Genomic DNA, 22,757 nt, shown 5'->3' on the forward strand with positions numbered 1-22,757 from the left:
TCACCCTGTATATACTTATCAAACAGCAAAATATGGCATCAAAGTCTTCTTATTAGCTGATATCACTCTTTTCTATACTAGCAACAAAGAAATCTACTGCGGAAAGCAATCTCCAGGTCCATATGTCGTTTCCAATATGCCTACAGAAACTATCAAGAGATTGGTGACTCACATAAAGGATTCCGAAAGAAATGAGTCGATTGGCAAATTGTGCGCAAGGTAGGCTTTGCTGCTTTCACCATTAGAAAAGTGAGTGGCATGCACATGGACACTGAGAAAAAACAAAGAAAAAGGTTCACCAAGAATTTCTACGTTTTTTTTAGTCTAGAGGAGTATCATCATTTCTCTTTGGGCGCCAAAAGGATATCGGTTTGGTCTCCTTTGTTCCAAAGAAAAACAAAGCAGCGTCATTGCTCTCCACCATGCTTGATGATGTTGCAGTAGATGAAGTTATTGGGAAGCCAGATACTGTAATGGGATGTAACGGAACAAAAGCTGGGGTCAATACTGTGGACCGGATATGCAGGGCTTATTCTGTCACTCACATTATGAGGAGATGGTCACGTGTGGTGCTCTATCCTCTGATGGATATGGTTGGGTTAAACTCGAAAATGTGTTGCCTCCCAGTAAACATCAGTGCCTTCCTCCAGAGATACAGAGGACCACCAAAGTGTGGACGGAGCGTGACATGTGGACAAGCAACGAATGTACTGAGAACAATAAAATGTGATTTGTGTCAGCATTTTGTATGCAAGCAGCATGTTAAGATCACTCGGATGTAAGTGAAGTGTTAACACAAAGAGTCTGAGGCAGGTGAGCAAATGTATTGCAGCTGATGAAAGGACTTAAATTGTCTGGACTTTGTTTATTACAATAAAGTTAGAAATTGTGAATCTTAACAGAAGAACATCTTTAATTTAAATAACAAAACAAAAATGCATTGTCTCATAAAATTAGGAGGCTTTTATGTATTACATATTCCTAAGCACAATTCTGCTAGAAGTATGCCTTCTATACCAAAGATAGTTAACCACAAAACTTGACATAATAGTAAAATATTACTGAATGAGGTATTCCTGAAGTACAGCTCCACTGACGTAAATGCAATGCGATAGACTAATATGAAATACAATGTAAGTCAAGCACTAGGTAACGTATCGAATTCTGGCCTGAGATCCTGGAGTTGGTGGTCATGTGTGCATGAGGTGTGTTTGATTGTTTGTATGAATGGTGTGTGTCTCTCTTTTGCTGATGAATGCTGTGGCTGAAATCTTGATGTACGTGTCTTAAATGTGCCTGTCTGTAACTTAACTTGTCTTCTTTACAGTAAGCAGCGACGTGTCTTTTCCTGCACCACTGATATTCCTACCTGGAGTTTCCATTGTTTGAGCCAAAGTTAAGTGACTTTAAATCTTTGTGAAGGCTATTCTTATTACTAGTGTTGATACCATGAACTAGGCTGTTAATTTGAAAAAAATATATATTCTTGATGACAAATTTTAATTAAGGAATAAACATGTCGGGGAAATCCCCAGTTCCTTAGACAGTCCTCTGCTGGATGTTCTTGAGTTCACAGCACAAATAATTCATACTGCACATTTTTGAGCTCAAAAAACTTTAGCTTGGCTTGATGAGTTACCGCCAGAACATAATCCCGCATGACATTATGGAATGAAAGTAAGTATAGTAAACTAGCTTTTTCAATTTTATATCACCTATGTCTGACATCATTTGCATAGCAAATAGAGATTTGTTTAGGCACTTCAGAAGTTCTGTGGCATGCTCCTTCCACTTAAATTTTTTATCAAGCTGTAATCCCAAGATTTTAACACTGTCAACTTCCTCTATCTGTGCTTGTCATCATACTTTAGGCATATAATTGCAGGAAACCTTTTACAAGTTCTGAACTCCACAGAGTATTTTTTTTTTCAATGGTTACGAACAGAGAATTAGCTGGACACCATTTATTAATGACTATGACAATTTCATTAGCCAACCTTTCCAAGGCTATACTTGATTTAGTATCTATTGCAATGTTTGTATCATCTGGAAACAAAACAACCCTGGCACCTGGTAATGTTACTGATGAAAGGTCATTGATACATGTAAGAGATACTCAGGGCACTATGATGGAATCTCAGCAGACGCCACATGTTATTGGTCCCCAGTTGGATGATGCCTCATAGCCTAATACATGTCTCTTTCCTATTGAAGGCCTTCGTTTTCTGTCAGAGATATAGGAATTGAATCATTTTGCAGCATTTCCTGTTACATCATAATTCTAATTTACTTCCAAGGATATTGTGAGTTAGACAGTCAAACACCTTTGACAGGTCACAAAATGTACCAGCAGCCTGTAACTTATAGCATATTCTCACTGTATATGCAGACAGCCTACTCAATATCGGAACTCTTTAGAAATCTGAATTGTGACTTGAATAATATTTTCTTTGTGGTTAAATGGTGAAGAACAGAACTGTATATTATCTTTTCTAAAATTTCTGAGAATGCAGGCACAAGAGAAACTGAACAGATGTTTCATGGTTTTTCTTTATCTTGTTTCTTATGCAAAGGCTTAACTTCAGCATATTTCAACCATTCTCAAAATGTTCCACTGGTAAGAGACAGATTACATAAATAACTTAAAATGTTACTAATCTCAGAGGCACACTGTTTAATCAACTTTGCTGATTTATTATCATAGAATTTTTTTGTTATTTTAACAATTTTATGGTGGAAATTACTTCTACTAGTGTTATGAGGGTCACACTCGTATCATTGTAGTTATTTGTAGTGACTGGTCTGAGATACTGCATGGCAGCATCTACTGAACTTGACAAACCAGCTTTTCAACAACGGTTATGAAGTGCTTACTGAAAAGTTCAGCGACACTGCACACATCTGTTACACATGTATCATTTATTCTTAATGCTGTGTGCTCCTCTTCATCTTTGATTCTAACAGTCCCTTCCTTCACTATAACCCATATTGTGTTTATTTTGTTATCTGAGTTGTGCTCTTCTAGAAGGGCTATATCTAAGCACAAATATCCTGTTTAACTCAACACAAACTCTAAGATGTCTGTCAACTCATATGGTCAGCACAAATGCCAGAACTATGTCTGATATGATGGGATGACATCTGGTCAGGTATGTGTTACTAGGAAAAACCACTGACCTTCTGTGAATGCATTGTAGCTACAAGAGGATCTGTTTACAACACAATGCAGTTGATGTCTCTTATGCTTGCACACTGAACAGAATCTGCATGTGTAAATAAAACTTCATTCATGTCAAAGCATTTCCTCAGGATTTCCATATATCATATTCCACCAGAGTACAGGTACACACTTAACTGAAAATGCATAGTTACAGATCTGAAGACTTTTCTGTTACCCTCAAATTATCCTCAACCCCTGTTGCATATTCAAAATAAATAATTATATGTTCATAAATGTTTAGCAGTTTTATGGCTGAAAAATTATTGACCCATATTGCTCTTCCCAATGTTCTCCAAAGTATTTAAGAGATTACAGAAGCAACAAATTACACAGTACTTAAAAGACCATGAGCTACTGAGAAGTAATCAACAGCCAGTTTAGTTTCAAGTTCCGTGAATCATTTTGCATGATAATCGTAATGACGTGGAACGAATCATTTTGCATTCACATTGGAAATTAATTTCTAAACATTGTTACATGCTGAACTTTTGTTATTTCTAATACACAGGTGAGAGTTAGTAATTCCTACCCACCACTTTTTATACATTACTATAACAGAAATTCTTCTGTGGAATAAACAGTTGCCAAGGAGAAACTTTTTCAGCTTGTTTTCAAATTTCACTTTGCTGTCTGTCAGACCACAGTGATCAAAAATTTTTGCTGCAGTGCCATGCACCTCATTTTGTGCTAATAAAACCTTAATGAGCAGTAATGAATTTTTCCTTCTGATTGTAGTGACATACGTTATTGTTTCTTCTGAACTGTAGCTGATTATTTACAACAAACTTCATGAGAGAATAAATATACTATGAAGCAGTAGTCATAATGCCCAACTTCTTAAACAGATGTCTACAGGATGATTGTGGTTCAGCACCACATATTATTCATACAGCAAGTTTTTTAGCTGTAAGGACTTTCTCTCTTGAAGATGAGTTACCCCAGAAGTTTACTCCATACAACATTAGTGACTGAAAATATGCACAATATGTCAACTTACTGATTTAAAAGTCATGAAACCCCATCTACCAACTTCTACAGTTAGAAGAGACAAATAGGGTTAGAATTTGGCTTTTGGGCAAAATGACATACCGTCAATTAAACTGCGTGTTCCACACTATGCAAACCAAGTATCGTGGCGTATCCTCACTGATAACTTACGCAATGGCACATGTTCAAATCAAAGTAAAGGCAAAAAAACTACACCGTACACACCTGAATCAGCTAATCTAAAAAGTATTGTTCTAACCCTAAAATTAACTTGGTTTTTTCCCAGCTAACTCGTTCTATTCCGTGACCAATATCTGCATCCGATGTATCGTGCAAATACCCATGGAACACATCCGCCTCCGTAGCTGCGCGGCTGAGGTGGATATAAATCAAAAAATGTTTTGCACTCATAATTAAATATCGCACTTGCATGTCTTTGCTGCACACGTTTTCTGCAACACGTGGTCAAAAAAGATAGACTACTGCAGTAAAAATAAAGTACTGCACCTCTAAGTCACTGGCTCGCAATAGTATCTTATTTCGTGTTAGTAAAAACTGCACTGATATGAAAGATAAACGAGGTACTGGTGTCACACCAAACTTCATAATTGTGATGATGCCTCCTCCACCTAATTACGCACTCTTCCGTACACTCTTACCTGCTTTAGTTCCAAAATTACTTTTTCTGCTGCGGGCAGGCACTTAATTCTGAACTGCAGAGTAGTCATGCAGATGTACGACTGGTAGCAGCAAAGTGACCACTAACGATAATGTGAATTTATCAACTAACGAGATAAAAAGAACAAGATATATGAATATGTTGTATATTGCAGGCCATCCACAACTTACAATAACTGGAAGGCAAAGCCGAATCTTCTTTTGAATGAAATGCCTACTGCCATCCTTGCTGAAAACATCAACACACGACTTATCGGTCCGCGCACAAAGTCTGCACAAAAATTGTAGCAGCTCTTTCACAGATTCACCCATCTTAAATAATTTACTATTTTCCTATGAAACGATTTAGGATACCACTAATTGATGACAACAAATACCACACTCACTACATCGCGCGTCAGCTGTATACAAACACGAATTGTTGATATTTTTGAACCGATACAGTCAAAGACATCAACATCACGTTATAGAGATATCGCAGGTAATACAAAGATTAGAGACGGAAGGCTTCCAGAGTTCAGGCTGGTTCAGGTACTATGGACCAAATTATAAGCGACATTTTCTTACTCGAGTGTTTCATCAGTTTATATTACGTAATAAATCAAGCTGTTCAAAATTTTATTCATAGATGCAATTTTCTCAGCAACTGAAATCAACCTATTTGTTCTTCGATAGCGTTCGTCACTGTTCATCATGCCCTGTCTCTGACGATAGCGAAACACGGGAAGTGACGTACTTCACAGAAGTTACCTGATCAAATTGAAGTACCATGGAGGTATTCTTACCTCCATGTGAAGTACACAACTTGCGTCGAGCCCCGGGGACGCCGAGGAATTGGCTTTGCTGATTGCCCACGTCGTGCCATGACGTCGTCTCCCACACCAGCCAATACCGATTGTTGCTACTTTCTGAAACGTGCTATTCTTTAAACGAGGCCATTTGTCGGTCGATACATGAACCATGGAACTTGCCGTTGGTGAGGAGGCTTGCGTGCCTCAGCGATATAGATAGCCGTACCGTAGGTACAACCACAACGGAGGGGTATCTGTTGAGAGGCCAGACAAACGTGTGGTTCCTGAAGAGGGGCAGCAGCCTTTTCAGTAGTTGCAAGGGCAACAGTCTGGATGATTGACTGATCTGGCCTTGTAACAATAACCAAAACGGCCTTGCTGTGCTGGTACTGCGAACGGCTGAAAGCAAGGGGAAACTACGGCCGTAATTTTTCCCGAGGGCATGCAGCTTTACTGTATGATTAATTGATGATGGCGTCCTCTTGGGTAAAATATTCCGGAGGTAAAATAGTCCCCCATTCGGATCTCCGGGCGGGGACTACTCAAGAGGATGTCGTTATCAGGAGAAAGAAAACTGGCGTTCTACGGATCGGAGCGTGGAATGTCAGGTCCCTTAATCGGGCAGGTAGGTTAGAAAATTTGAAAATGGAAATGGATAGGTTAAAGTTAGATATAGTGGGAATTAGTGAAGTAAGGTGGCAGGAGGAACAAGACTTCTGGTCAGGTGACTACAGGGTTATAAACACAAAGTCAAATAGGGGTAATGCAGGAGTAGGTTTAATAATGAATAGGAAAATAGGAACGCGGGTAAGCCACTACAAACAGCTTAGTGAACGCATTATTGTGGCCAAGATAGATATGAAGCCCACACCTACTACAGTAGTACAAGTTTATATGCCAACTAGCTCTGCAGATGACGAAGAAATTGAAGAAATGTATGATGAAATAAAAGAAATTATTCAGATAGTGAAGGGAGACGAAAATTTAATAGTCATGGGTGACTGGAATTCGAGTGTAGGAAAAGGGAGAGAAGGAAACGTAGTAGGTGAATATGGATTGGGGCTAAGAAATGAAAGAGGAAGCCGCCTGGTAGAATTTTGCACAGAGCACAACTTAATCATAGTTAACACTTGGTTGAAGAATCATGATAGAAGGTTGTATACATGGAAGAACCCTGGAGATACTAAAAGGTATCAGATAGATTATATAATGGTAAGACAGAGATTTAGGAACCAGGTTTTAAATTGTAAGACATTTCCAGGGGCAGATGTGGACTCTGACCACAATCTATTGGTTATGACGTAGATTAAAACTGAAGAAACTGCAAAAAGGTGGGAATTTAAGGAGATGGGACCTGGATAAACTGAAAGAACCAGAGGTTGTACAGAGTTTCAGGGAGAGCATAAGGGAACAATTGACAGGAATGGGGGAAAGGAATACAGTAGAAGATGAATGGGTAGCTCTGATGGATGAAATAGTGAAGGCAGCAGAGAATCAAGTAGGTAAAAAGACGAGGGCTAGTAGAAATCCTTGGGTAACAGAAGAAATATTGAGTTTAATTGATGAAAGGAGAAAATATAAAAATGCAGTAAATGAAGCAGGCAAAAAGGAATACAAATGTCTCAAAAATGAGATCGACAGGAAGTGCAAAATGGCTAAGCAGGGATGGCTAGAGGACAAATGTAAGGATGTAGAGGCTTATCTCAATAGGGGTAAGATAGATACTGCCTACAGGAGAATTAAAGAGACCTTTGGAGATAAGAGAACCACTTGTATGAACATCAAGAGCTCAGATGGAAACCCAGTTCTAAGCAAAGAAGGGAAAGCAGAAAGGTGGAAGGAGTATATAGAGGGTCTATACAAGGGCGATGTACTTGAGGACAATATTATGGAAATGGAAGAGGATGTAGATGAAGATGAAATGGGAGATACGATACTGCGTGAAGAGTTTGACAGAGCACTGAAAGACCTGAGTCGAAACAAGGCCCCCGGAGTAGATAACATTCCATTGGAACTACTGATGGCCTTGGGAGAGCCAGTCCTGACAAAACTCTACCATCTGGTGAGCAAGATGTATGAAACAGGCGAAATACCCTCAGACTTCAAGAAGAATATAATAATTCCAATCCCAAAGAAAGCAGCTGTTAACAGATGTGAGAATTACCGAACAATCAGTTTAGTAAGCCACAGCTGCAAAATACTAACACGAATTCTTTACAGACGAATGGAAAAACTAGTAGAAGCCGACCTCGGGGAAGATCAGTTTGGATTCCGTAGAAACACTGGAACACGTGAGGCAATACTGACCTTACGACTTATCTTAGAAGAAAGATTAAGGAAAGGCAAACCTACGTTTCTAGCATTTGTAGACTTAGAGAAAGCTTTTGACAATGTTGACTGGAATACTTTCTTTCAAATTTTAAAGGTGGCAGGGGTAAAATACAGGGAGCGAAAGGCTATTTACAATTTGTAAAGAAAACAGATAGCAGTTATAAGAGTCGAGTGGCATGGAAGGGAAGCAGTGGTTGGGAAGGGAGTGAGACAGGGTTGTAGCCTATCCCTGATGTTATTCAATCTGTATATTGAGCAAGCTGTAAAGGAAACAAAAGAAAAATTTGGAGTAGGAATTAAAATCGATGGAGAAGAAATAAAAACTTTGAGGTTCGCCGATGACATTGTAATTCTGTCAGAGACAGCAAAGGACTTGGAAGAGCAGTTGAACGGAATGGATGGTGTCTTGAAGAGAGGATATAAGATGAACATCAACAAAAGCAAGACGAAGATAATGGAATGTAGTCGAATTAAGTCGGGTGATGTTGAGGGTATTAGATTAGGAAATGAGACACTTAAAGTAGTAAAGGAGTTTTGCTATTTGGGGAGCAAAATAACTGATGATGGTCGAAGTAGAGAGGATATAAAATATAGACTGGCAATGGCAAGGAAAGCGTTTCTGAAGAAGAGAAATTTATTAACATCGAGTATAGATTTAAGTGTCAGGAAGTCATTTCTGAAAGTATTTGTATGGAGTGTAGCCATGTATGGAAGTGAAACATGGACGGTCAATAGTTTGGACAAGAAGAGAATAGAAGCTTTCGAAATGTGGTGCTACAGAAGAATGCTGAAGATTAGATGGGTAGATCACATAACTAATGAGGAGGTACTGAATAGGATTGTGGAGAAGAGGAGTTTGTGGCACAACTTGACCAGAAGAAGGGATCGGTTGGTAGGACATGTACTGAGGCATCAAGGGATCACCAATTTAGTACTGGAGGGCAGCGTGGAGGGTAAAAATCGTAGGGGGAGACGAAGAGATGAATACACTAAGCAGATTCAGAAGGCTGTAGGTTGCAGTAGGTACTGGGAGATGAAGAAGCTTGCACAGGATAGAGTAGCATGGAGAGCTGCATCAAACCAGTCTCAGGACTGAAGACCACAACAACAACACATTTTGTGGCTAACTCGTTATAGTACTTCACTGTTGTGTGTTCTAGGCCTATGTTTATAATGGCAGATTCCAACACGTGTTTTGTGTGCGATAAAGCATTTCAACTTAGAAAAACTTTATACCCGCACATCAAGAAAATGCATGATGTAGAGCCAAGTACAAAGGTAAGATTAAGTGCCCAGAAGACGACTGCAGCTATTCCTTCAATACATTGGCTAGTTTGAGAGCACATGTGGGGAAAAAGCACACGGTTCGAACTGCGGATGAAAAGATTGTATTCCAGTCAATGGACGGTAAGAAACACCGCTTTATAATAAGTTTTTACTATTCAATAGTACGAATGTTTCTGGTAAAACTATAGAATTTCGTCCTTTGTGCATTCAGTAATCTGGTGCAATGTTGTACTGTCAAGTTTCTTTCAGTTCACATGAAAGGATTATTTGTATTGACGGCCTAGTCTTAGAAGACATTAAAGTCACAATCATTGTAATCCACTATGGGTAATTAATAAACCTTATTTTTACTGTCCATAAATTGTGTAGAAACTTATTTTTTTTCGTATCGTTCAACGCATGGAACCCAGATTGGAATCCAGTTTCATGTGTAACAAATTTCTCTTAGCAAAAGGAACAATTTAGACATACAAATTCTGTAGCTGTGGGAAGAAATTGCGGGTCTAGTGTAGCAGGGGATACAACCCGTCGGCTTTGGACAATGACGTCACAAGTCACCAGAGAGCAGTTTACCATTTTCGCTTTTGCTGTTATGTTTCAGTTTCGTTTTTTTACTGATTGCTTAATAAAGTGGATCTGTTTAGTCTATCTCGTGATATTTTTTTTAAAAAAGCCAAAAAACGCTTATCAGCTACTGAAGGGAGCTACAACACTAAGAAGAATCGCTTCTCGTTTGGCGACTTGTGACGTCATTGTCCAAAGCCGGCGGGTTGTATCCCCTGCTACACTAGTCCCGAAATTGCTGTCACTTGTTCACTCTCGCTCCAAGAAAGAAGGTCAACACTGTGCCAGCAATGAGAATGTGCCTGTTCAACGAACATCTAACAAACAGAACTTCAATCCAAAAAGCGTCTGGTAAACCAACCCTGGCTGAAAAGTCAAGTGTTGCTAGTGCTTTGGTGCAACCTGACAGTGAAGTGTTGAGTTTACATGTTGGCTTTGATCACACATACTCTAAGAATTAAATTTATCTGTCCTACAGTTGTGTGTGCATGTTTGTGTATCATGTTTTATAGGCCTACTGGGGAAACTCGCCATGTAAACAAAAATGAGTAACGCCTCATACTCGGTACCTCAGGGTCATGTGGAAATCCGAGTGTACTTAATAAAGAAAATGTCACCATTTGTGTGTTTCGGGTCGACAGAAGCGTCCGATCCCACGCGTCGCCTTTGACCCGTGACGTAAGGGTGTTGTCGTGTGTGACGTCATGACGGCGCGGAGTTTGGTTTGAGTGTGGCTGTCTCCAGTTCTGTTTTATCTTATTTTATTTACTTTTCTGATCTGTTCGTTCTATCTCGTGAGATTTTTTTTATTTAAAAACACTTATTACTTATTTTAATTATCTGTTTCCTCGAATTTCTGTTTTAGTTTATTATATTTATGTTTCTGATCTGTTCGTTCTATCCCGTGAGATTTTTTTTTTTTTTTTAAAGACAAAAAACACTAATCAGCTACTGAAGCATCTTTATCTTCTATGGGTTGCAGGGGTTACGACCCCTGGGGAGGTGGTATTCATGCATGACTGTCTTCACTTACACGTTGTAGCTACGCAAGGCGTCTAAATTTGTTTATATTTAGTTTGCCCCCCACCCAAAACACCCCATTTCCCGCGCTTGCCCCGTTAGTGTCATTAGGCTTCTTGTGGAAAGTGTGTGTGTTTGTTTTTTTTCCACCATATTTGTGACGTCATGGGTCAGAGCAGACGGGTGGGATCGGACGCTTCTGTATTTCCGTGTGTTTCTTTTGACTTATTTATCCTATTGCATATAGTTAAGAAAATGTAACTGAAATATCTACTAAACTATAACATTAACTGGACTATGTACATAGTCATTTCAAATGGTTTTGCTGTTTTTCAAAGGTAAAGTATGAGTATTCACCAGAATCCTACAGTATGAATGTTTTCCAGTTGACAGCTCAATGAAGTCAAAAAGCAAAATTTGCTTGGACAAGCTAAACATTGTTTATTCAGTTCCAGTTATTATTTTTCATATTAAAACAGTACCCGAGAATCTATTTTGCTGACTTTCTTGGTCTAATAACATGTTGGTTATGACATTCTTCGTGATGGATGTTTTGTCACCAGGCGTATGGCATCAGGTGTGTGGCTTTTAGTGACAATACTGCAGTTGGTGTTAACAGCTTTTCGGGACCTTGAGCATGAAGTATATGCATCTAGAAGTCTTGTTTAAAAAGTTCAGCCAAAATTCTAATGTCTGTCAGGAATTTTCCTTCAATGGGATGTTTTTGCCCAATAATTCAGTTAATGTCTGGTAATTACCTAACATGGTAAGTGCTGTGAGGCCAACACCAGCCACAGCAGAGCTGTCTGCCATGGCTGCTGGCAACTTTGTGACATTTAAGGGATAATGTAAAAAAGTGGGCTGTGCAAGAGGTTCAAACTAGTTTTCTTTGGTTAAAGCAATTAAAATCAAACTTGTGAAGCATGTTAAAAATCATATACTCCTCACCATAATTTAAATGTTTACATTGAAAATGTTCTGACATGTGCATAATATATGGAAATGTTATATTTTCTTGAAACCTTAAGAACCAAACCCGTCAGTTGAATCAACATATGAGTAAACCCATCACAATAGCACTATGTCATGCATCAATTAGCTGTAGTTACGGGATAAGTAAACATGTACAGAAAGCTTTTCATATAAATTTTATTATAAAGCTTGCAAAGGTTATAGAAAAGATGGACAACAAGATAAACTTGTGTAGGCATTTTTTACTTCAAGAAAGCTGAATAATCTCAAGATGCCTTAAATTGCATGACACATATCACCAATCAGGTATTTTCTGTTGGTGAAATAGTCTGGTTTTTCAGAATTTTTTCATTTGTTCTTGTGAAAAACCTTGTATCAAACAGCTGTTTTTCTACGATCAATCCATTATCACATGCATATAGTTTTGGTGACCCAATGGCAGCCATCTTAAAGCTGTATGCAAACCACCAGATAAACATGTATACACAGTTTGTCTGCATTGTGCAGGTCCCAGCAGTTTTCTATTAGATTCTGTGAATGTCACCCTCAGTTCCATGTGGATGCCTCTGACATAAAAGTATTATGATAATTTTATTAAATGCTTTCTTGCTGTGTTGACCTATATCAATGGTGACACAAGAAAATTTTTACTGAATCAGGATTTGAACCCGTCTCTCCTGCTCTCAAGGCAGTTGCACTGACTACTTCACTACCCAGACACAGTGCCCAGTGGATTACCTCAGCAAGTCTCCCATCTGACCAAAAATTCCATATGTCACTACTACTGCAGTAGTACCCTCACTACAGCAGTCCATCTTACTCGCCGTATCCATGAGATATTCCTGCAAATGGCTCTGAGTGTATGAGTGCATCTGAACTGAAGAAAGTTCCCCCAATGCCAAGCTAGGCTGTGTATAGATACAATTGTATGCATGGTGACTGTTATTTCGGTTATCTGAAAGAATGGATACCATGCATATAATTATAGAAATATAACTAGTTGTCTTATGACTGAGGTGTCCATGTCAGTCTGAAGAAGTGCGTGGAATCTAGTAAAAAAACTGGTGGCACCTGCATAATGCAGACCAACTATGTGATATATTTATCTGGTGGCTTATGTAAAGCCTTAAGATTAATGGGATCCCAAAACTAGTTGCATATAGTAAAGGATTTATAAAATGTAAAAAATCTGTTTGGTACAAGGTTTTTCACAAGCGCAGTCCTATATCCCACCTCTGATGGATTCACAAAAAGAAGAAAAAATCATTCATTGCCCTAAGAATTTCTCCAAAAATATTACCCATCACATGGAATGACCAGATGCTGCATTCGGAACAAGAATTTTGGAGACCTATGCAGGACCAATGCCTGGTAAGTGCTAGATCAAAATATGACCTCTTCATTTTCTACGTCGTTTTCCTTTTCTTCTTCTTCACCTAACTCTGAATTACTGTCATGGCTGCTATATGATCCGGATAAAGGCCCGACTCGGCATTGTAGCTGGTTACTTTCTGTAGAAGAGGACAAAAGGAAGGCAGAAGTCCTAAATTTTGCATTTAAGAATTCGTTCACACAGGGTGATCATACAGACATACTTGATTTTGCCCATCACACAGACTGGCATGTGATTGAACTTGAACTTGGCATCAGAGCTCACTCCCCAGAATTTACAAGAATTAGGAGACTTATGTGCACAGATGTGGTGCCAACTACCTCCAGCGACCGATCAAGGCTTCGTTGATTCCGTGCAAAAATGCATCGTCACTGTTAACCGTGATGAAGATAGACATACCGGCTACTAGGTAGATGGTCAAAAGGTTCTGGTTAATCAGAGAGAGAGATAAAGGAATTAAATTTTGTGAAGTAATTGGAAAATATTTCAAAATCTTGCAGTGTACAGAAACAACGAACTTTCAGTTTATTTAAATGATATTACTATTTGCCTAAATAAACACTTGCATAATATTGTACATGCATTTTCAATAAAAAAGTTTTGGTTGCCAGCAGCTTTTCAAGAAGTAATGTATCTTATACAAATTCATCCCACCAATTACAGTAATAAATTGTAAGGTGAAAGAGTTAAAATGATTGTTTCGATAGTTTTCTGTAAAGTGATCGGAATAATTGTGTTAACCCATTCTACAGAAATTCTGGAAGTGCTTCTTAGTATTTCAGCAGGTTATATGATTAATGTTTTATGTACTTTTAAATTATTCATAATTTAAGTGAACACACTGAAAACAGAAAAAATTTCTAATAATTCAGTTAAAAATAAATACAAGCTGAAACACTAGCAGGACCATGAAACAAAAGATAAAGACTGAATTTCCATGTACAATGTACCATTATATCTGTATAGGGAGTTACTTATATTTTTAAAATAAATGCAAAAGGAAATAGTGTGCAGGGATTAAATAATTATGGGTAAATCACCAGAAAATGTTAAGCAAACAACAGTATATGTTTTAGCCACTTTTGATGACTAATTAGGAATGCATTTCAGACATTGCCCATCATCAGAATATCTGTCCAGAAACATCACAAAATACGTATGACACATTAAGCGTACTTAGATTGATAGGCAAATAAGTTAACATACCAGAGAAAAAAACTTTACTTAAGAGTATCATGCCAAGTGTTATCTATCATAACTTTGGAGCTGTCAACTCACAGCATTCTGCCATCACATAATTAGCTGTTATAACATACCACTAATTGACTTGGTTGTAGAAGTGCTGAGTTCATTTGTCATATTTTGACAGATAATTAACAAAAATCAACTGAAAACCATAAAAACAGTACATCATGCTAAATGATTTTTTATTCCTTTAGGAAAACTAATAATCACAATTGAGAGTGCAAAGATCACATTGGAACAAAAGTACAGTATTAATACAGGTGGTACGGGCAAGAGACGGAGGGAAGAGAAGAGACAAGGGGGATGTGGTGAGAGGCTTCCAAATTAATCTCAGCTTATGTAAATGAGAACCAGCAATCTCTGGTATTAATAAACTTAAAATAGGGAATAGAGGCTTACTGTAAGTCTATTAGGTATTGCGCATACACATAAGAAGTTGAAGGTGAAATTTATTTAAAGTGCATAAACAGGTTATTAAATTATTTCAGCACTTAGATAAGAACACACCATATATTCAATATAATGTTATTCAAGCAGGGAGAAGCCATCAGCCTCTGTCAAACATTAGTAAGTCACATATTTAGCTTTTTTTGTTTATTTTCATAGTTTAATTCTTAAGTTAGAAATGGTAGGATGGATAGGGTGTGTGTTGGACACAATAGGAGCTGGCTGCAGTTCATGATTGGCTGAAGGTGCTTTTAACTACGGTCAGCTGTCTTCAGGCTGCTGCATTCAGGTGTAATGGTGGCGGAGAAACTGGTGCATTGCTTGGAACAGCTCAGGTATCATTTGTTTCACCATAGGCTCTGCTGTTGAGGCACCTTCTAGTGTTTCTGATATGGTGGGTCTGCCTTGACCATAGGGTGAGTGGCAGTCGGTAATACATTTGTGCTGTTGAGGCACCTTCTAGTGTATCTGATGTGGTGGGTCTGCCCTGACCATAGGGTGAGTGGCACTCGGTAATACATTTGCATCACTTGAGGCAAAGGGTCAACATTGAGACAGATCATTGGGACAGGGGGGGGGGGGTGGATTGCACATGGTAAAGTGAGCCTTCATGATCAAGGAAAGATGTAAGCAGAACACGGATTAAAGGGTCAGTGGAAGAGGAGGGTTGGGGCATGGAGGCGTACAAAATAAGAGTAGAAGAGAGGAATATCTTTGTTTGATTGTGGAACTACACTCCAGAAAATATCCTCTATATGTTTTGATGGCTATCAATGTCAACACAAATAGGTAAATTTGGATATCATCTTATAATGATTGGTATTGGCAGTCATTAGGTGTAGTACGATGGTCTTTGGGATACTAGTCTGCTCTGTGATTTTGGAATCAGCTGAAGGCATCTTTCCTTCTACACTTGTTGTGATGTATATATATAGTACCAACAATGTATTTTATCCTCATGATTATTATTGAATTGTTGTGTGTGTTTGCATATTCAGCAAAGCATGATATTGTTTATAATGTTTGAATTCTTTGCAGTATTAGGCATGTAATATATGTATTGTGAAATTAAATGCCATAATACTTGCATAGACTGTTTCTCTGCCTGGGTTCAGAACAGAAATTTACATTCTGGTGCAAAATCAGAATTTTATCCATGATGGATGGTGCTGATCTCCATGACTGTTCCTTTATTTAACACCCCGTAGTCTAACAGGTTGCTGGCAGGCATCAGACAGAAAACTGGAAACCCAGACATTAAATAAATGTAATTACTTCTGAAACAGTGATTTACTGCCATATGGAGTTCTGCTCCACAGGCAGCCACTGCCAATGGGTCTGAAGATGACCACATAAGTGGTTGAAACCAAAGACCACAAATAAATTCAAATTGTGATCGAGAATGATATAAAGTAAATTATCCAAAATAAATATAAAGTAAAAGAGTATCTCATTAGCCTCCTCTCCTATAGTTAATCATAATGTTTGGACTCAAGGATGCATGTACTGGATAACAGTAATGTTCATATTAAACAGATATTTAACTTTACAGTTATATGAACAGCTGATGGTGCTCTCTAAAAATTATAAAACGGTTTGTATGTACTATTAGAGGAAACAACAGTTGAGTAAACAAACTATTTCTAGCTTTCTGTACTCGTAGTTCCTTCCTCTGGGAAGATGAATACATTTGGGAAGACTGGGAATGAGGGGTGTGTCACTCAGACCACAAGTTGAGAAACCCACCTGTATTGAACACTGATGCAATTCATTCTGGAGTACCACTTGAATTTTTGGGATCCCCACCAGGCCAGTTTAAGGAAGAAACCAAGCAGTTCAGAAGTGGGCTTCTAGATATCTTACTGGTAGGCTCAATCAGCATGCAAGTATTATGGAGATGCTTCATGACCTCAAATGAGAAAACCTTGGACAAACATGTTTTTTTACATGGATCACTATTGAGAAAATTTAGAGAAATGTCATACAAGGTACCCATGACCACATACCGTATTGTAGCTAGCAGACTAGGCCCTATGTTTGTAATACATAATACAGACAAGAGCTATGAGTGAATGTCTAATACGTTAAAACATACGGTATCACTCTGAAACTTTGTGATTTATTTCAAATGTTTTGTTACACATTTCACTGTAAATGATAAACTGTGATTACCAGTGACCTACATCTATAACAGTCTCACGATTTGGAGATGTCAGTATTGTCTAGACCTATTCATCTATTAACTATACAAACTACTGCCAATTGCTGTGTTGATCATCACCTCGAGCATGAAAAAATGAAACTCCGCAGTTTCTGAGAACTGTTTAGTGAGTAAATGCAAGATAGCCATTAAGCAGATGAGGATCTGTCCCATATTTCTAGCTGTTGGGTCTCTGTAATTACAGAAGCAGCTGAAATTAGACTGTTTGATCACAACAATATACACACTGGCTATGTAATTATCAGTTTATTTATTTGCAATTTTCTAATACAAGAACAGACCACATGTTGCACATGAGGCAGTATATATGAATATAACACAATATTTTCACACAATTTTAAATTAATTAGTATAATTAAGCAATGCATGGAAGCATGCGTGTGGGGAAGAAAGTTAATCTAATTCCTCATTCAGCATTGTTTATCGCAATGCCATATGAACATAACCCGGATTCTGAAAAACTAGACAAGGTATAGGAAGATGCAGTTCGTGCATAACACTTACATATAGTTCTTTGTTTACATAATATCGACCAAAATTGAACCATAACATTTATTTGAACCATACTTTGCCCTGGAGCACAATATTGGCCCCCCCCCCCCCCCCCCCCGGAAATCTATTCTATGGAATTCTCTATAATGTTGTCTGAGGCCTAGGTTAGTTGAAGGGTGATAATTTCGTTAGTTGTGGAACTCGTAAAGTTTGAGTGCGGGATAATTGTTGTGGTGACAAACAGATGTATGGCATTGTCTAATATTTACGTTCGCGCTATATTTGAAGGTACCGTATTTATCGCACTTCTCGCAATAAAACCTAAAAGAACAAGGTAAAATCGGAAAATATAGTTAATGAATAAGCATTCAAAGAATATTTTGATACATATTATGAACAACATCATACATAAACTGCAGAAAATGCAAGGAATATGTATGTAACTTTTATATATATTTGGTCCGCTTTTCCACATTTGCCACAGCTGCAACTGGGTTAGTCTGTCACCGCATTATCGATTATTCGCATTCGAACCAGATTTTTACATTTAATTCCCATAAGTTAAGCTCCATGGAATAATCTGGACTTATTTGACGTTCCAAAATGACAGCTGTGGGCAATCTACATGTAATGGCTTTTTAAACAACAGGTGAGCGACGTCGCTAATGTCAATAGAGCACATTACACTTCTTGCCACCAGGCGGCACTGCTACACACGTTCTGTCTCCCTGATGACGTCATGAGCCTCAACCAATCAGCAGACCCAATTCCTTGGCGTCCCCTAGACGCAAGTAAGCACACATGGAGGTATAATATTTTTACCTCCATGGAAGCACACCACTGCAGTGATCTCTAAAATAGTCTGTGAGTTGAAGGCGTTGTGAGTATTATTTTCGAAGAATATTTTCCGGCAGAAGGATCTGTGTTCGTTACTTTTTTCCTCAAGATTGTAGATAGTGCACTTAACTGTAATAGTATCTCAGAAATAGATGTCTGCCTCTTGTGATTTCTAAGAGATGAAAATCGGAACACAAAATTGTTGGAGAGAAATTAGGAAACGTAACATACATTCACTGGTGTGGCAAGTAAGTTGATCAGGTAAAATGATTACAGTTAGAATATAAATGTATATCATTTATTTAATACTGTGACTTATGCATTCCAGCTGAAAGTGCAGTGTTGTACTGATGAACCTTATAAAATGCAGATATAGTTTCATAGCCGTGTTGTATGCAACTGTTGTAATGGCTGTTGGAAGGCTTCTTCAAAGTTGATTATCATTTAAATGCAGTTCTTGAATTTTATTTCAGTCACTGAAATATTTAACGATGGCTCTTGTTAAAAGAAGAAGGACACTTGCAGCAAAACTGGAGATACTATGAGAAATTTGCATTTGCAAAACGAGATACTGAAATAGCAGGCAATGAATGTCTCGACTGTCATTAAGAAAATTTGTAAATCAAATCAGTGTCTGCTGAATTCACTCTTTATTATTCATCATAACTACCATTATGGAGTAAATGTTTTGGGATGTAAGTATAAGATTTCAGTGTTAGAATGGACAATTTTTAATTCTTATCTGCACAGCTTAAAAAGAGAATCATCATTAATTGAAACCCTCAGCTGCTGACAAGTGTTGTTGATTTACCTCGATGTATGCCCTGATCAGGACTTGAACCCGTGATTTCCTGCTTACATGGCAGATGCTCTGCCCATCTTCATTTATTTTTTGTTGATCGTTTTGTTTGGTCGTTGCGGACGTCACATGACGTCCGGTCAAGTTCGTTTGTTGATCCTTCCACTCAGTTTTTTATTACAGAGACCAACCAGCTCTGTGACCGAACATGCTGAGCTACCGTGCCGCCTTAATTTTTTTTTACAGTAATGTAACTAGGAAATGTGAATCAAATACCACCATTTGAAATTGATATGCATAAAGCTAGTACAAATTATAGAGAAAGAGAGAGGCCATATTTTGAAACATATTCATTACATACTGTTGAAAATTAAGTCCACTGAACGTATTATTGTGTTTATAATTGCTCCACGTCATAAACATTGTAGCAGAATTGCTCGTGATTCCACTTACGATTATTTGTGTGACGAGCCAACCCTATAGTTGCACCCGCCCTCTCTGCTCAGAGGAGGCCAAGATGACTGAATATACATGAAATGCCGGCGTGAGGCAAACACATTCATTACAATGATTGAGATGCGGACAATCGAGCCTGATACAGTCTACTGCTGACTGGGTGCCCACAGTTGACGTCAGCAGTCCACTTGAGGTTGAGCAGTGCGCGATCCAGAGGGTGTACGCTCCACAAAACGTCATGTGTCCCCGTAGCGGTGTGCGATCCGGAGGGTGAACAATCCATAAGACATTGCGTGGCCATGTAGCGGTGTGCAATCCGGAGGGTGTATACTCCACAAGACGTTGTGTGGCCGTGTGCAAAAATGGATACACACATTTTCAGCTGTCATCATCGAGGTACATCAACAACATCTGTCGGCATCTGAGGGTTTCAATTAATTATCATTTATTCTAGAGAAGCTGCACAGTCATCAATGGTATCTGTTCTTCCGAGAGCAGTTACTATCTTCATAAGTAGTTAAAGGCTACCCAGCCATTGACCTCCATCTGTGCAAGTCCACACAGGTTGCCCGAACTCTTACAGGAATCGTCACCTTAGTGTGCGTGAGTAATGAGTGGATGGGCAAATATCTATTAGGTACATTACATATGTAGATTGCGGACAGTTGGGAATGTGAGTCTCACGGGAAATGTGGAAGGCATAAGTCCCTGCAGTCGCGCAATTCATCTGTGTCCTCGGTGGCTCAGATGGATAGAGCATCTGCCCTGTAACAGGAGATCCTGGGTTCGAGTCCCAGTCTGGGCACACATTTTCAGCTGTCCCCATCGAGGTATATCAAACAACACCTGTCAGTAGCTGATCATTTATTCAAGAGAAGTTGCATGGTCATCAATGGTATCTGTTCTTTCGAGAGCAGTTACTATCTTCATATAAAAAGAAAATGCTGTAGGACAGATTGAATAAAAGTATGCTGTCAATCTTGTTTGTGGCCCAGTACAGTGAGAAAGGTTTCTAAGTAGAAGCAGGCAGTACAGACCTTTTTAGGTTGTTCCAAAAAAAAAAAAAAACAAAAAAAAAACCACCCCAACAAATGTTCCAACAGTAATTAAGCTTCATAATTTAGTCCCGTTTTCTTGCCACCTGGCCGGCAGTGCTCCTTGGAAGGCCAGAAACTGCAACTGTCTCACTGCAAGTATGCTGTACAGTGTGCTGTTTTATAGACATTTTATTTGTTCTAGTACATTTTGGAACTTAAAAAGTGGTTCATATGTTACAAAGAAGAAGAAAATTTTAAATCGCCGGTGGTTTTTACACTATGTATTCATATATTTCTTGAAGGAAAAGCTACAAAATACCTGTATAACAACAGATATAATACAGTGGATAACAACTGACAGTAATGAACATAGTAGAACCAACATTTTATTGGTGGTCACCACAGTGTTGGTTTACACAGTTCTTCCCCACCTTATACCGGGTGTATCAAAAAGGATGGCACAAACATATACAGCTGAAAGTATACAATAGTAGAAGAAGCAATCACAAATGTCCCAGTAAACCACAGGTCTGCAAACAAGCCGCTTGCAAGACAATTACGACTGTATGGTTCCTTGCCGCCACCGACGAAATTGTTCATAACATAGTCTGGTTTCCCCCTTGTGCACTTGAGGCCATCCTCTGTTCGCTGTTTACAAAATGGAACATTGCTGAGAGGTGGACTTGGAATCACACCATACATGCAGAACATACAGGGCGGATACAGTACACAGTCTCAAAGGGTATCAGTTGGAATCAAACCATACATGCAGAACGTACAGGACGGATACAGTACACAGTCTCAAAGGGTATCAGTCATGTCTGAGGAGTGCCACGTTTGCTGTGTTGCAGTTACAATGGAACTGTACAGTAACAAAGAGTATGCAGATATGCATTTCATGTACGGTAGGGCTAATGGCAGTGTACGGGAGGCTGTACGCTTGTACCAAGAACCATATCCTGATCAAAAACACCCCGAACGTCTTCCATTAACAAGGGGCCATCAGCACCAGGGCGAACATGGGGAGTTTTGCACATGGCAGAGTAGGAGGTAGGCCTGCTCACATTGCGCCTGAGGTTGAGGATATGGTGTTCGAAGCAGTACAACACTCTCCAAGAACCTCAATGAGAAGAACTGCCACACAAGTGCCAGTACTAAGCCACAGTAGTGTATGGAGAATTTTACATCGCAATTTACTGTACCCTTACTACCTCCAACGAATTCAATGACTCAGTGATGTCCCTAGAGTGATGTTTTGTCAGTGGCTGCAACACCAGGTTGTAGTCGACCCTCGTTTCGCATGTAAAATTTTATTTACAGACGAAGACGGATTCACACGCAATGGTGTGTTTAACTATCATAATACACATTTTTCGTGTGAAAGAAACCCACATGCTGTTCATGAGTCACCACATCAGCAACGTTTCTCACTATATGTGTGTGTGGTTAGAGCTACTAGGCGATCAACTCATTGGGCCACACATTCTCCCACCACAGCTTAATCGACGGAGGTACCTTAGTTTCCAGGATTTCTTGAGGATGTTCAGCAACATCAGAGTATGTGATACATATATGATGGAGCTCTGGCACATTTTGCTCCAGGTGTGAGATGGCATCTAAAGTGCAGATACAGCCAAAGATGGATAGGTAAGGCGGACCTGTGCCTTGGCCTCCAAGATCACCTGATCTAAATCCTTTGAATTTTTTTGGCTGGGGTCACCTGAAAAGCGAAGTGTACAGCACACCCGATAACATGGTTGAACAACTGGAGCAGAGAGTTGTATATGCTTGGCAAGAACTCTCAAATGATCCAGAGATTTTCAAAAGGATTCGAAATTCACTGCAGATACGAGCACAATATTGCATCCAGATGCAAAGAAAACACTTCGAACACCTCCTTTAACAGGTACCCCATTGTTGTTGTCGTCGTCTTCAGTCCTGAGACTGATCTGATGCAGCTCTCCATGCTACTCAATCCTG

General features: G+C 38.9%; 1 protein-coding gene across 4 annotated transcripts in view; it reads right to left on the reverse strand.

Annotated features, from left to right (window-relative positions):
* LOC124776464 (uncharacterized protein F26C11.3-like) overlaps positions 1-5,334 on the reverse strand; it is a 92,295-nt gene extending 86,961 nt beyond the window's left edge. For 2 of the 4 annotated variants that reach the window (XM_047251473.1, XM_047251472.1), the window contains exon 1: positions 5,057-5,334. In XM_047251473.1, coding sequence (XP_047107429.1) covers positions 5,057-5,197 — 141 coding nt within the window. In that variant the 5' untranslated portion in view covers positions 5,198-5,334. The remainder of the gene's footprint in view (positions 1-5,056) is intronic. The other 2 variants (XM_047251474.1, XM_047251475.1) reach the window with 2 other exon arrangements.
* Between the last annotated feature and the right edge of the window lie 17,423 nt (positions 5,335-22,757).

Source organism: Schistocerca piceifrons, chromosome 2 (genome assembly GCF_021461385.2).
Source record: "Schistocerca piceifrons isolate TAMUIC-IGC-003096 chromosome 2, iqSchPice1.1, whole genome shotgun sequence".
In the NCBI taxonomy this organism is placed as follows: Eukaryota; Metazoa; Arthropoda; class Insecta; order Orthoptera; family Acrididae; genus Schistocerca; species Schistocerca piceifrons.